At 39.2% G+C, this 16,782-nt stretch overlaps 1 protein-coding gene across 2 annotated transcripts; it reads left to right on the top strand.

The window, feature by feature from the left end:
- Nucleotides 1-11,468: 11,468 nt before the first annotated feature.
- LOC113303125 lies at nucleotides 11,469-16,015 on the top strand. Of its 2 annotated transcripts, none has more exons than XM_026552119.1 (3): nucleotides 11,469-11,891; nucleotides 12,509-12,914; nucleotides 15,546-16,015. In XM_026552119.1, exons 2-3 carry the CDS (start codon nucleotides 12,524-12,526, stop codon nucleotides 15,647-15,649), a joined length of 495 nt encoding a protein of 164 aa, XP_026407904.1. In that variant the 5' UTR covers nucleotides 11,469-11,891; nucleotides 12,509-12,523; the 3' UTR covers nucleotides 15,650-16,015. The 2 variants fall into 2 exon arrangements, 1 of the variants encoding a protein (XP_026407904.1); XR_003337313.1 differs by lacking the exons at nucleotides 11,469-11,891; nucleotides 12,509-12,914 and adding exons at nucleotides 14,751-14,879; nucleotides 14,966-15,085.
- The last annotated feature ends 767 nt before the right edge of the window (nucleotides 16,016-16,782 follow it).

The raw sequence follows: 16,782 nt of genomic DNA, 5'->3' as shown, positions 1-16,782 counted from the left end.
GAAATTCTCGGGTATGAGAACTTCGCCGGTTCGCGGACTTAGATTCACGCAAGTAGTTTGTCAACTCCAGCAGAAATTCTCGGGTTTGAGAACTTCGGAAGTTCGCGGACTGAGTTCGCGGACTTGGCTCACGCCGTTCTTCCGGTTCTCTTGATCAACAAAATTCGCAAACTTTGGTTCAAGGAATAGAACTTATATATAAATGTGTTTCCACAACAATGCTTATGTCCACCATTGGTTATGTAATCTAAACTCTCATTTCAATCATTGAAACATTCTTAGAGGACGTTATACAGTTGTTACACCATTTCTCGTCAAAGCAATTTTCAAGATGATTGAAACATATCATGACTTTCGTCGCATGGTAAAGATAAACTTGATCGAAGCGAAAAGCTTACCAACACATATTTCGAGATATAGATAGGCGAGGTATACTCGGCTCAAAATACCAAATGTGTATAATCCAAGTTTATATATATAACATACGACTTCTTGTCTCAAAGAGTAGGAGATAGAGTATATAGACTTTTAAGTGATAGATAAGTTCAAGTCTTCACATACCTTTTTGTCGAGAAGTTCCACCAGTTCCTTGAGTAGTTCTTCTACTTGTATGATGAATCTCCATGAAGTCCTTGAGCTCAACTACACTTTTTATCCTAGTCCGAGACTTAGCTATAATAGACTAGAAATCAAGACTTATAGTTTTGATCACTAACATTGAAAAACATGCTTGAGTTAGCAACGTATGCGAGTTCGACCGAGCAATGCTCTAACAATCTCCCCCTTTGTCAATTTTAGTGATAAAACTATCAATATATATGGAATACAAAAAAGATAAAGAAACCTTAGTAACTCCTGTTCCACATGTCTAATCTTCAACAATCCTCGAAATCTTCGTCACTTCCAAGTACTCCAATGATCCCAAAGGTTGTAAGTTTAGCATCACTGCTGTTGAAGATCTGTAGCTATAACAATGAGAAAACATAGTTCTCGATCATTGTTATACAGTGTCATAGTATTATTACACAGTGTCAAAGTTAAATTGTATCACAACTTCAACAATAATACTATGGTGACATGTATCACTCCCCCTTAGTCAATAATCCATCTCACATGGAAACCACTCCCCCTTACATAATGATCCGAAAACCATATGTATTTGTAGTATGAACTACATATTAATTCTCCCCCTTTTTGTTAATAAAATTGGCAAAGGTACAAGAACGGGATCATAATGAAATTTCCGAGAGAGACATTTCATGACAAAAGAAAAAATACATACCAACTAATTTAGATGCAATCATAAAGCCGAAGCTTAATGCATTCATCAAGGAGTTTAAAGATACAAGATAACCTCTCTAATATTCCACAGCCGCAGACCCCTCAAGATATGACCATTAAGCACAAGTTTAAAAGAACTCTCCCCCATTTGATGTCATTCCCGAAAGAACAACAAGAGCGACCTTAATTTCAAAAGAAAAAAGGATTTTATTGGACATCAAAAACCATGAGAATGATTTTCTATATCCAAAAAACTCAATCAAATTAATCATAAGTAAACCCATGATTAATTTAATCGCAATACGCAATCAAATTTAACATAAGAGGTGATCAATTCAATTGATTATGCTCAACATAAGAGAACTTATGGAGACACGAAAATACTCAACTAGATTAATTACAAGAGAACCCATAATTAATCTAATTGGAATACACAACCAAACTAATTACAAAAGTAATCAATTTAATTGTCAATTGTTTTGCTCGATATAAGAAAACTTACGGAGCAATAACTAAATAACCAAACAAGATGATTAATTTAGTTCAATATGCTCGACATAACATATCTCACGGAACACCAACTAAGCTAATAAATAAACTTGGTTGTATAGTGCTCAACATAAGATGCATTACGGAGCCTCACAGTAATACATAAAAATATGGATCAGGGATGATCAATACTGCGGAATACACAAGGATTCATCTATCTTCAATCACTATTTGCATAACGGCAATTAATAGACATAATCCTTGAAAACAAAATATTTTAACCTATCTTCCATAAAATGTTTGACAATATAGGCTTAACTTTTGTATTTGTCAAAAGTCTATTCATTCTTTTACCAGTACGTGAATACCGATCACAAACGACTTTACTTTTGACAGAGTATGGGACAAACATAGTTCACGGACGTAAACACAAATATCCCATAACAAATTTCAATATATCAAATCATAAAGATTAATACTGCAAAAACATCATCCTTCAAATATTTTTTAGAATTTAATCCAAATAAACCTAAAAAAGAACAAGAAGATGAAACATAATAGCTATGTGTAGTCACAATCATTGTTATTCAAGCATTAGTTATTCTTCCAACTAAACCAAAAAGAAGACATACTAGGAAACTATTGAATCAGGTTTATTTGAACACTTCATACCTTTGAAATGGACCATCAAAGTAAGTATCGCTGATATCCTTGATCTTCTTGACAGTCGAAACACCATGTTCAAGAGTTAAAACATTAGTTTTTCGGTCAACAATGTGAGCAAGATGTCTAGCTTTGGCGCAGTCAAGGATAACTTTCTTCTGATTCCTGATTAAGATATTCTGATTACCAAGGATTTTTGCTTGTCCATCAATAAGCTGGTTTATCTGCAATTGAAGGTTAGCAAGTTCGTTCTTAACCTCACTTTGAACGAGAATTAAATCCTTGACAGATTCTCCAATCCAAGAGTTATACTCTTTTCTTTCGAGCATCTTCTTCAGAACAAAATCTTGAGATGGATCACATTCTTTTAGGTCTTCCTCCATTGTAGGGTTTACTTCTTCTTTAGGAACAATTTCCATAGACATCCTTTTCGAAGATTAAGAACACATATATGAGATATATATGTTAAGTAATATACCCTAGACAGAAACCCTAGAGTTCCTTGAGGAGATATGGACGTCCGTGGGCTAACCCGAACGTATGAACAAAAAGGATGGACCAAACAGGGAAAACTGCATATTGTGATATTTTCAATGCTTATGAACAGATTAGAAGAGTCACAATGAAGAAATACTAAAAACTCACAAAGAAGTTATCAATTAGACAGATGAAAATCAACTAAATACTTGAGCATCTCTCAATCATAATCCTTGTATCTCTCAGTTAGATACGAGAATGGAACTTTCTACTACTAGGTAGTAGAGGGAGACATAGTCTCACCATAGGTATTGAGAGAATAGTTGTGTTTTTCACCTGGATGTCTGACCTCAGTATTCCCTTGGATGTTTTAAAATTTATAGAAATTTCTCACAGCCCTTCCTGAAAGCTCAAGAGAAGAAGCTTTCTGATTACTGAGTCTAAGACCTCTAGAAATCGGTTCTAGAGGATTTTCCGAAATGGGTCTCCATACTCTAGACTTAGATTTACCATAGTTGTTCTTATAAGCATAGGACATGCTTTCATTAGCAGCACAAGAATTTGTACCACTAGAATGCACAAAGGTTCTGTGATGATTTATAGGGAAGAGATCATTCTTATAAGTTGTCTGGTTTCCTGTGGACGTAAGGTTCACTGCTGTAGTCGACTGACTATTTGTTACATTGACAGTAAAGCGAACTAAATTATGAAGTTTAGAAATTTGTTTTCTCCTGCAAAAACAATGGATAGCATAGTGGTTTCTTTTTCCATAGAAAGTACAGGTTCGTGGAGGAGAAGCAAAAAACGGCATCTGTTTTAACTTCACATCCCTGTGAGAAGATGGTTAGTTATGTAAACTTTTCTTGGAGCATATTTCTTCATGTACTGTACGTCAGGAATAGTTGGAACAGAAGAATTTTTCCTTAATACAGAGTTATCCTTTTCCAAGGACTTGCACTCTTCATGGGCTAGTAAAAGGGATGCTTCTAGTTTCTCTTTTTCAATATGAAGTCTGTCAAGATCAGATGAATGCGTCTTGATCAAACGTTTTTCTCTAATTGACCCTTCTTTGACAATCTTTTCAAGAACACAAATCTTTTCTCACTGTAGATTATTTTCTTGAAGAAGTTTCTCAATATCCTTAGAGAAGGACTTAATAATGTTATAGAGTACACGTTCTCGATCAATAGACTTTTCAAATTCATCGATGAGTTGATTATGATTATGAATATCAACATACTCATTAGAATTTTTTGCGATTCTGGTGAGATCCATTTTAGCTTTTGCCATTGTGCCCAATGTCTCATTGGAGGAAGAGTGATCAACACAATATGAGACAATCTTCCTACCTCTAGATTCTGAAGAATCAACTAAGGAGGAATCCTTTGAGGTATTCCCGAGACAGCTGGCATGGTTGAAAGCTTTAGGAGGCATCTTGGTATGCGTAAGAGATTCTGTCTTCAGACTCAGATTGCTACAAACACAGACTTGTAAGGTCTTGAACGTGTTTGCCTGCTCTGATACCAATTGAAAATGCGGGGGTCAAACAACACCACCCAATATTTCGCTTAGCAATCTGTATAGAAAAACTCGAATATACTTTTAAGAGAATCAACAAGACTCAATCAATTAAAAGTATATCAACGAGTTTATATCTCTCTCTTGATTTGATTTACTCAAGCAAGAACTGCGAGTTCTAATCAAATATAAGGAATAACTTGGATGGTACCAAAGACAAATATCCAAGGATCAATCAATGACAATCAACAACCAAAGGTCGGATTACTCTAATTGATGATCTAACGCACAACCTGTATTATTTCAATTATAAAGATAAAACAATATAATGTGGAAATTGAAATAACACAGACACCAGAAATTTTGTTAACGAGGAAACCGCAAATGCAGAAAAACCCCGGAACCTAGTCCAGATTGAACACACACTGTATTAAGCCGCTACAGACACTAGCCTACTCCAAGCTAACTTCAGACTGGACTGTAGTTGAACCCCAATCAATCTCCGACTGATCCAAGGTACAGTTATGATCCTACGCCTCTGATCCCAGCAGGATACTTCGCACTTGATTCCCTTAGCTGATCTCACCTCCAACTAAGAGTTGCTACGACCCAAAATCACAGGCTTTGACAATAAACAAATCTGTCTCACACAGACAAGTCTGTTAAAGGATCAATCTGTCTCCCATAGATAAACCCTAAAGGTTTTGTTCCGTTTTTTGATAATAATCAAGGTGAACAGGAACCAACTGATAATCCGGTCTTATATTCCCGAAGAACATCTTAGAGTTATCAATCACCTCACAACAATCTTATTCGTATGCTAGCGAAACAAGATGTTGTGGAATCAAAAACAATGAGACGAAGATGTTTTTGATTACTTTTTATATCTTGCCTATCAGAGATATCAATCTCAAGCCAATCAATCTGATTGTACTCGTACGATAGAAGATGCAAGATCAGATCACACAACTACGATAAAAGTAGTATCGGTTTGGCTTCACAATCCCAATGAAGTCTTTAAGTCGTTAACCTGGTTTTTAGAAGAATAAAACAAAATGTTAAAGGAGAAACGACTCTAGCACGCAAACTAGTATCACACGTAAGGTGTGGGGATTGGTTTTGCACAATACTAGATGTCTCCTTTATATAATCTTTTAAATCAGGGTTTGCAATCAATGCTAGCTTAGTAACAAAGCATTCAATATTCACCGTTAGATGAAAACCTGATTTAGATTCAAGCTAATATTTCTCAACCGTTAGATTGAAAACTTAGCTTGTTACACACACTTGACAATGCACGCTTCTAGGTTTGTTAACCGTACCCAAACGTATGCACTTGTTGGTTCAACAATAGTTAACCAAATGGTTAGCCATATGAGCATTTCATATCAACCATGTTCTTCTTCACCATAACTAGTTCAAATGACTTCAAATGAACTAGTTAGAGAGTTGTTCAATTGCAAGGAAATCTTATGTAATACACAAGACATAATTGAAGCAAAGATGATTTAATTCAGTCGAATCGGTTCATGAACTTTTATAGCCACGGTTTGCAAACTGCATTCCTTAGTATTTTTAAGTTTAAGTTCAAAAATAATCTTCAGATATATAACCTTCTTAAGTTCGCAGACTAGGTTCGCGGACTTAAGTTACCGGGCTGAGTTTACAAACTCCAGCAGAAATTCTCGGGTATGAGAACTTCGCCGGTTCGCGGACTGGGTTCGCGGACTTAGCTTCATGCAAGTATTTTGTCAACTCCAGTAGAAATTCTCGGGTTTGAGAACTTCGGCAGTTTGCGGACTGAGTTCGCGGACTTGGCTCACGCCATTCTTCCGATTCTCTTGATTAACAAAGTTCGCAAACTTTTGTTCAAGGAATAGGACTTATACATAAATGTGTTTCCACAACAATGCTTATGTCCACCATTGGTTATGTAATCTAAACTCTCATTTCAATCATTGAAACATTCTTAGAGGACGTTATACAGTTGTTACACCATTTCTGGTCAAAGCAATTTTCAAGATGATTGAAACATATCATGACTTTCGTCACATGGTAAAGATAAACCTGATCGAAGCGAAAATCTTACCAACATATATTTCGAGATATAGATAGGCGAGGTATACTCGGCTCGAAATACCAAATATGTATAATCCAAGTATATATATATAGCAAACGACTTCTTGTCTCAAAGAGTAGGAGATAGAGTATATAGACTTTTGAGTGATAGATAAGTTCAAGTCTTCACATACCTTTTTGTCGAGAAGTTCCACAGTTTCCTTAAGTAGTTCTTCTACTTGTATGATGAATCGCTATGAAGTCCTTGAGCTCAACTATACTTTCTATCCTAGTCCGAGACTTAGCTATAATATACTAGAAATCAAGACTTGTAGTTTTGATCACGAACATTGACAAACATGCTTGAGATAGCAACACATGCGAGTTCGACTGAGCAATGCTCTAACACTGTGGTAGCGGCAGTACTTGGGATTTGTCATTTCCTCTTCAGTTGGTGGGCGCCTAGTAGGAGGCAACTTGATGGCGTCATCTTGGATCCATGCATCCAAGAGTTCAATTACTTCCTCGATTGAGAATGGGAAATCCAAGGCATTTTCCCCGGCTTCTTAGTGTTGTGCAGGAGATTTAGTTGCAGTCTTCCGCAATGGAGCCGCCTGATGTGCTAGCGCTATGCGCTTGGATTGTTGTTCTTCCACCGGATCCTTCATTTTTCCTCCTTCTCTTACCACGCTCACAGAGGGGCCAGTGTTATATTGCTTGTTGACGAGCGTCTATTTCCTCGAGTTTCGCGTGCGTCTTCATTCTTGGATGGCCTGGTTCTTTCCAACAATGCTAGTGCTGTCTTGGACGACCGTTTAGCAGCCTCATGAAGTTCAGAGAATGTCTGGAATCGCAGATTCTCCAGTAAGGCACGGTAGATGGGAACCATGCCATTAATGCAAGAATCCACCAATTGTTGTTCCATCACGTTTGGGTCGTGACAATATAGTGCTTGAATTCTGAATCTTTTGACATAATCATTTGGATGTTCATTGTTTCTTTGAAACATCCTTCCTAAATCTGAGAAGGTAATTTGCTCAGACACAAAGAAGTACTTCTTGTAGAAAACCGTAACCATGTCACACCAGTTGGATATGCTCTTTGGTGCAATGTTGTTGTACCAGGTGTATGCTCTTCCGGTAAGTGACTTCGAAAACTCCCTCAAACGGAGAACATGATTGTATTCATGCTCTCCCAAGGATTCCAAAAATCGTGAGACATGTTCACGCGCATTACCGGTGCCGTCATACAAGGAGAATTGAGGAGAAGAGTATCCTCTCGGAATAGGAATTCTTTGTACTTCAGGAGGATACGTGGGTTGATGCTGATACATGTCTGCAGAATCGCTTTTGTCTCGGTTTCGAAGAAGTCGTTCCAAATCTTCTCGTGTGACAAAATTAGAGGGTTGATTCCTCTCCACTGGGGCTCTTGAACGAGTCTCTTCATCTACAAAATTACGCCCTGCTGAGGTATCGTCTCCAGGAGTATTGAAGGTGTTCCTCATTGGCTCTGGTTGGCGTGATTCCTGTGGTAGCCGTTCCGTTAGGTTCTTGAGGAAACTAAGCACCTCCTTATGAGTCAAAGCAATGTCCGTCTGAGCTCTAGCAAGAACCTCATGTCTTTCCATCAAATCATCAATGGTAATATAAGATCGGCTTCCTATGGATCCTCCAGTTTCTCGCCCTGATGGTGGAGTAGCAGCGGCTCTGGTGATGGTTGGAGGTGTTACACTTGAAGAAACGTTGGGGGTGGCGGCAGCAGCGGCTATGCCTCTGGTTATTGGAGGTGTAACGCCTGAAGGAATAATTTACGTATCGCGGGTGTTGGAAGTTGGCGTGTTAATGATACTGGAAGGAATGTTAACACCGAGGATGATTTCAGCACTGGTGTTTTCAGGGTTTGTTGATGATGCGGACCTGAGTTCTACCATCTTGAGATCGGGATTGAAAAATGAAATTGGAAATTGGAAATTGATATTGCAACCGAGAGATTAATCTCCCACTGTGGTCGCCAATTGTTAGTGGGTGGAAATTGTTTCTGCTGGTTTTGGTAAATTTGGGTGTGTGGATGAGAAACAAATCCAGACCCTAAAAAATGCACTACACGTGAGTACTTTTGATTCGATAGATCAATCTGTACAATCCTAGCTTAAACTAAGAAATGGCCGTTCCTGGCTTGCTTCGGTCACAAAGTGAAGGAGAAGGGTTGGTCTTAGGGAGGGAATCGAAGAAAGTGTTGAAACCAGAACCGTTAATTCTGAAGGTGTGGCTTGTTTTATGACTTGTATCAGAAAGTGGAACTAGCTTGCAGAATGAAAAACTATCAGTTCTTTGGTGATTTCTGGATACTATGTTGTTGCCGACCAAAACTTGTTGGCTGGTGGAAATAGGTGAAACCTATTTATACAAGTCGTAATAAAACGTAACCTGGTCTCGTAGGAAGTGGAAACGATTGAGTGTTGGAAGAGTGGAGTAACGTGTAACGTCAGAATTTATGCTTCCATGATGAAGGAAGTGGATCCGTTTACACCATTACTTCTTGCTATTACTAACCGCCCTTCTTCATGACACTTTCTTGTAACGGGCGTATTGCACGCCGCACGCTGTAAACCGCCAGACCAATACCCTGATGAGTATCCCCTAGTTTGTGACATGTTTGATGTCTCGAGTGTTTTTGTGGAAAACATGTAGCACTTTTCTACGTGTGGCAAGTCAAAATAAAGAGACTTTGTCGCAGAAAAACAACGTGTGATACTATTAGGCTTGTCTTGGATGGTCGCCTAAAAGTTGCCACAAGGCTGTCAGTTTGGTGGCGAACTTGGATGGCTGAGATTGCGTCTCATAAGGAAGGGTAGCCGTCGCTTATGACTACCTTCTGTTGGCTCCTGATAATGACATAGTGGTGCCTTTGGTGCATGCCAGTGGCATTGCGGCATGGCTGGCATATCTCGTGCCTGCCAGTTGCATGGTAGCATGGCTGGCATAGCTTGTGCATGCCAGTGGCACGGTGGTGCAAGTGACGCCTGGCGTAGCCGGTGACACTATACTTAGGTGGCTGGTCGCCTAAAAGTTTCCACAAGCCTGTCAGTTCGGTTGCAAACTTGGATGGTTGATATTGCATCTCATGAGGAAGGGTAGCCGTTGATTATGGATACCTTCAGTTGGCTTCCGATAATGGCACAATGGCGCCTTTGGTGCATGCTAGTGGCATTGCGACATGGATGGCATAACTCTTGCATGCAAGTGGCACAGTGAAATGACTGGCATAGACTGTGCATGCCAGCGGCATGATGGTGCAAATGGCGCCTGGCGTAGCCGGGGCCACTAAATTTTTGGCACATTGGTGTTAGACTCAAACGTGGTGTGGAAACATAAATTTCAATGTCCACATTGATCCCAATGTTCTGTGGAACATTGTTTGGCGCAACAACTTTGCGTAAGTTAGGGTTTGGCATGCCGAAACCCTAATTAGCACATATGGCATGCTGCATGCGGTAGGTGGCCGTGGCATGGCTTTTTATACAAACGATGCCAGAGTCATGCCGGAGGATCCATGGGAAGGCCACCATGTAGGAAAGGCCGTAGAAGCAAGTATTTCCACGATTGGCCATGGTATGGCGCCTTTTTTAGGGTTCCCTAAGTCTGTGCAGCTTGTGGCATGTTGCGGGACCGAGGTGGCATAGTTTTTGTGCCACAATTTAGAAATTAGGGTTTCATCCATCGCCACTAGAGCATGGCCGCGCCTACGGTTTAGGCTAGCCAAATTTAAGTCCGTTGTGAAGCTGGTCACGTACAGAGAGTGGTTTGGCATGCTGTCGTGGTAAGTGGCGCGTCTGGCATGTGCACTTTGCATGCCTGTTCGGCGTGTGCGATTGGCATGCTCGTTTTGGCGTGTTTGGCATGCCATTAGTATGTTGGCGCGGTTTTGGGAAGCTAACTTGGTATGGAGACCTCTTGACACAATTTCCACCTCTTTTAAAGCTATGGCATGTTTAGAGTAACCTGATTGGTCAATGAAAGTAGGGAGCCGACCAATCATGGGTGTGGATACCCTTTTGGCCCGCGTGGTAGGTTTAATGTGACCTGATTGGTCGATAGAGAATATGACCGACATATATGGGCCCAGCCACAACTCATTGAGAGTGTGGCAGTTTTAAAGCGACCTGATTGGTCGAAAAAGGAACAAGGGCCGGTTGGGTAGCATCGGGTGTAGCCAAGTGGCGTCGGCTATCCTATGGCATGGCCACGCTTCCCTCGTTGTTGCTCCTACTCCGCTGCTCTGTTTATTCTTTGCTTTCTGACTGAGTATTCCATGCAAGGACCTTAATCTTGATACTTGGAAATTTGCGCTACTCTGCTGCGAGTGAACACAAATCCGTCATGCCGTACCAATGTTAAGAGTTCTGATGGGGAAAGAGTATCTGGGATGGTTGCCACATGCGCCAGTCTGGATAAATTTCATGTAAGTATATTTAATGGCTCAATAAATGTGACAGGGGAGAGGTTGACACTCATGGCTCTGTTTCCTCGCAGAGTGACGGCATATCAGATGCAAGGTTTTACAAATTTAGCCCTGAGCTAAAAACCACTATCAACACCTGTATTTAATGTGTTGTCATCCTGCAAAGGAACAAAGCCATTTAAAAGTGATGAGTGTTCAAACCTCTTTACTTATACATTTATTGAATAACTCAGTATATATATATATATATATGAAATTTATTCAGAGTGGTGCGCGTAATGGCAATCCCAAATATTATGTGAATTCTACTTTATGCCAGCATTATTAACTAATGCATGACTCGCTTGGTATTTTTCCATGCTATGTTCCCATCCGAACTCTCAATGCTGACATGACATGACGATCAATGATCACTCTCAGCAGAGTAGCATGAATCTCCCGAAGTGCTAGTATTGGGATCAGCGCAAAAAATACTCCTACAGGTAGGGCTGCACAAAACCGAACCATAACCGAAACCGAAAACCGAAATTTTTTAACCGAACCGAACCATAACCATATTCCTGTGGTTCATTTATGGTTGTCAGTTTCAGATAACCGACAGTATCGGTTTCGGTTTAGGTTTTGAAATAAAACCGAACCAATAACCAATTGGTTAACCGATTAATAGTGACCGTAGGATTAAATGATTTTAGGCCGTTGATGGGGATATTTAACCCTAATAAGTAATAACTTACATCGCTCTTCTCTTCTTTCATAGATATCATATTATCAGAAAGCTTTCCCACAGACAGTTCCACTTCCAACTTCACTCGACTCGACTGATTTTTGGCAGCTGTGCTTATGATTTGTAGAGGAAATTGGTTCAGGAAGCTCTTTCTCGTGATTCTTCTGGTGCTGTTCAATCCAACTTCTCTTTGATTACTCCTACTTCTGGTGTCTTTCAGGTTTGATTTCTTTTTGAAACTTTGTAGATCTCTGCAAGTAGTTTGGTTGTGAATCTTGTGATTGTTGTCATGTTCATATTTATGTGATTGTTGTCATGTTTATGATTTTAATTATGATATCAGGGTTTGTAAAATTGAAAAAAATTGGGGATTTCAAATGTAAAATTGGTCATTTAGGTTGATTTACATAAATTAGGGAAGGTAAATCAGAATACATAAATTAGGGTTTGTCAATTATTCTTAAATATATGTGAAATTGAATTATAAAATGAGTAATTAGTGATGGGTTTGTTCTTAATTTAAGAATAGAGAATTGTATAGGGTTTCATTTTAATTTCTTCTTAAGTTAGGGTTTTTGTGAATTGAATCAGAAAGTTGATTAGTAATGGGTAGAAAGAATCAGAAAGTTGATTAGTAATGGGTAGAAAGAATAAGTCTCCATGTGAAAATGACTATTTTTGTGCCTAATATACGGTTAATTTAGAAGAATGCAGAGAGTTAGAATTATTTTAAGATTTGTAATTCTTAACATTTTTGTAATCACCCCATACAACCAAAAATTGGGGTTTTGCTTAAATGTATGGTTTAAATTAAATGTATGGTTTATCACATTGCAGACTTGCCTTTTGACAATGCGAGGAGGATCCAGTTCAACACCTACTGCCTCTGTTTCTTCTAATAAGCGGCCACCTCGACCTCCACCTAATGCAAGTTCAGATGGAGGTGCAAATTCAGCTGGAGGTGCAAGTGCTGCTAAAGATGCTAGTGTTGCTGGAGATGCTAGTGCAGATGGAGATGCAACTGAAGCTGTCATAAAAGTGACAGAAACACATAGCAATAAGCGTAAAACCCCTGAAGATGCAACTGAAGATGACACAGAAGTGAGTCAAGTGACAGAACCAAAGGGAAAGAAACGTTCTGATGTGTGGAACCACTTTGATATGGACCCCAAGCCTTCGAAATATGCAAAATGTCGCCACTGTAAGACAAAGATTGCAGCTCAGGGTACCAAGTATGGGACAGGTGGTATGAATAATCATTTGAAGATATGTAAAAAGAAGCCCAAGGAGGAAAAAGGACAGCAAACGCTTGATTTTCAACCGGCTAGGCTAGGAGGAGAAGGAAAATTGGTTGCAGCAACTTTTAATCAAGATGCATGTACAAAGGCAGTGATTTTATTTGTGATTTTAGATGAGCAGCCGTTTAGAGTGGTTGAAGGAGAAGGGTTCAAGGAACTTTGTAGGGTACTTGAATCCAGATTCAAGATCCCTTCTCGTATGACCATTTCGCGGGGTGTGTTAAATTTGTATGAAGCTGAAAAGGAGAAGATGAAGAACTACTTCAAGGAAAACAATGTGAGAGTTTGTCTCACCACTGACACATGGACCTCAAATGCCCAAATAAAAGCTACATGGTTGTAACTGCGCATTTTATTGATAAAGATTGGAAGCTGCACAAACTGGTAATCAACTTTTTCCAAATTTTAGGTCATTCAGGTGAGGTAATTGGGAAGATGTTAGAGGAATGTTTGTTAGATTGGGAACTTCCTGGGGTTTTTACTATTACTCTTGACAATGTTAGTGCTAATGATTTAGCTATTGATTATCTAAGGGAGGATGGTCATTTAAAGGAGCAAGTGATTAGTTCAAAAGGTGTACTGAATACTAAGTTTATGCAAGTTAGATGTGCTGCTCATGTGCTTGCACTTGTTGTGAATGCTGGCTTGGGAGAGTATCACATGGCTATTAAGAGAGTAAGGGCAGTGGTGAAGCATGTGATGAGTTCTCCTGCTAGGTTGAGTAAGTTTATGGATTGTGCTAAACAAGAAAAGATAGATTGCAAAAAAGGTTTAGTTTTAGATGTGGATACAAGATGGAATTCCACTTACATGATGTTGGAAGCTGCTTGTAGATATCAGAAAGCTTTTGAAAGGCTAGCACGGGAAGATAAGGCTTTCAAAAAGAAGTTTTGTTTCAACGAAAGATCCATCCCTCCTGTATTTTCTACTTCTACCGGTGCTTAGTAATGATGTTGACATGGAAGAAGCTTCTACTATTGCTCATAACAAAGGCAAGAAGAAGGCCCCTCCTCCGCCTCCTATACATGCTCCATATATGGAAGATTGGGCCAATGCAAGATCATTTGGAAAATTTTTAAAGGTATTCTTTGATTTGACTGTCAAGTTTTCTTACTGTACTCGTGTTACTTCGCATGAGTTCTTGTTTAACGTAAGTGTCATTCATAGAACAATGAACACATGGGTAAAAAGTTCAGATCCATTTCTCTCTGGTATGGGCACTAAAATGCTAGACAAGTTTAATAAGTATTGGGGAGAATATGAGAAAATGAACACTCTCATGTTCATTGCTGTTTTGCTTGATCCACGTGAGAAGATGAAAGGTTTAAATTTTATTCTTGATACTTTAGATATCACGGGTCCGTCATTACGTAAACACTTATCGACTTATGTGAAAACTGATTTTCAAGAACTTTTCGAAGAGTACAAGTGTCTCTATGCAAATGATGAAAACATTTCTGGTGCCACAGGTGATTGTAATAATGTTACTCAATCTTCTGGGGTTACTGATGATGAAGATTCTGCATATGCTAGTCTAATAGCAGAGAGAGCAAGAGAAGATGAGGAGGATGACAATGTTGAGGGGAAAACTGAGTTGGAGTTATATTTAGAGGAGAAACGTGAACCAAGAATTAGCCCTAGCGGTGTTCAGTTTGAAATTTTAGGTTGGTGGAGGACTAATAGTACAAGGTATCCTGTATTATCACATATGGCGAGAGATATATAGCCATACCAGTCTCTTCTGTTGCCTCAGAATCTGCCTTTAGTACTGGAAGGCGAGTTTGATTCATATCGAAGTTCACTGCTGCCTAAGACTGTTGAGGCGTTGATTTGCACGCAAAGCTGGTTACAGACACCGGTTGATCTTGATCCAAACACCTTAGGAACTGATGATGCTGAAGATGTTTCAGGTATTTTCTCTACTCACTTTTGTAAAATTCTGATTTGTTATTTTCTGTACTCACTGTTTGTCACTTATTGATGTAATTTCTTGCAGAATTTTTAGGTTCTCTTGCAACTTCTAAGTTCATCCGCATTGACATAGATGATGATGAAGAAGAAGAAGATTCAACTTTGTTATCGTGAAGTTGATTATAAATGATTTAACGGGTTAGCGGTAAGTTTCTCTAGTTTGTAGTTTTATTCGCAGTTGATATTTTTTTAGAATAAAACTTAGATTTGTTTAAGCATATGAATAGCCAAGTAGAAACAATGAACTGTCAATAATGTGAGTACTCTCCTTTACGCCAAAATAGCTTAAACTCATGCCATTGCCTTTGAAGGTAGATCATCTTAGTCAACTGTTATGAATGTTCAGGGCTTACTTTACTTGTAACTTCTTCATATCAGTACAATTCCATTGTAGTTTCATTGGTTGAGGTGATAATGCAACATTAAAATTAGAAATGCATATTCCAGTAAAAGGATCATCCTCAATTCCAGCTAAACGAATGCTTATTGTTTAGTGCTTCTCTACCATAGCGGTTGCTAATCTTGATGTTCTTAGTTACATTATGTACCATTGCACTGATCATGATTGAGAAATTCATATTTAACTCGAGTTTGTGTATGTGCAGGTTACCATTACAACCTCCTGTGGAATACCCAATTTCTACACATGCAAAGTGTATTCACTGTAACAAACTATTTCCTGTCGACCCTTTTAGGAATGAACTTATGATGTGTAGTCAGTTATGAACTTATGATTATGATTTTTTGATGTTTTTTCATTTTTGTTATTAAGGAGAAACTAGACTCTTTAAAATTTAATGTTTCTATCAATATGTATTGGAAGTTGGAACATTTGATGTATTTGAAACTTGAGTGACAGGTTCAGAAAAATTTGCCTGTCATTTTTGTGAGACTGACAGATATAAAAAATTTCAGTGGTTAACCAAAAACCGAATGGTTTTATACAAAACCGAGTTGGAACCGAACCGAGAAAAACCGAACTACCCAAATGGTTTCATTGGTTTTCATTATTGGAAACCGAGTAGTTCGGTTTCGGTTTAATTTTTTCAAAAAACCGATGAAAACCGAACCATGTGCAGCCCTACCTACAGGCTACATCTCTCTGACAAAGAGATCAACGCTTTCACACACTTTTAATTAAAGTTAGTGTGATCAAACACATATTTATTTTTAAAGAAAATCTAGACTGTCAATATCAGTCTCAGAAACGATCATGGCCACACAACTTGGCCGCACGATTTAACGAGCATAGCCTACTCCTAACAAAACTAGGCAATCACCATAGTGACCACCGGCGGGGACACTAGCGCCCTAGTCGATCGAGTCCCACTCCCCTCGGCCACAAATGCTCCGAACGTCAACCCTAAAATGGGTGTTCGAGCTATTCGAAAGAAAGCTCCAACGGTCTAAGACCGTTAAAACGGGTCTTAAGTACATAATAACCGTCCAACTTTGCCAGCCTTGTTGGACGACTGAGATCTTCCCTGGAATGATCAAAGAGGCGTCAGCATGCTGGCGGCCCAACTCTCCCCTTGCCTGATCGGTTTTCTCGCGACAAGCCTATAGGGCGCTAAATCGATTGCCCAAACTCGAGTAAACGCGTTGTGAGAAAAACCCTAATTTGGGTCGCGACGATACACAGCTGTCGCAGATCGATCATGACCGTCCAACTTAGCCGGCCTAGTTAGACGGCTTGGATCGCATCTCGAGCAACCAAAGAAGTGCCAACGTGTTCACCGTTGTCCCAACTTCTCCCTTGGTCGATCGAACTCTCCATGGCAAAACAGAGCATACCAAATAATTTTCCCAAAGTATCTTAAACGCGCTGCTTTGAAAATCCTA

The sequence above is a fragment of the Papaver somniferum genome, chromosome 8 (genome assembly GCF_003573695.1).
Source record: "Papaver somniferum cultivar HN1 chromosome 8, ASM357369v1, whole genome shotgun sequence".
Taxonomy (NCBI): domain Eukaryota; kingdom Viridiplantae; phylum Streptophyta; class Magnoliopsida; order Ranunculales; family Papaveraceae; genus Papaver; species Papaver somniferum.
The sequence above is the reverse complement of the archived record's forward strand: the minus strand, read 5'-3'. Positions and strand labels throughout refer to the sequence as shown.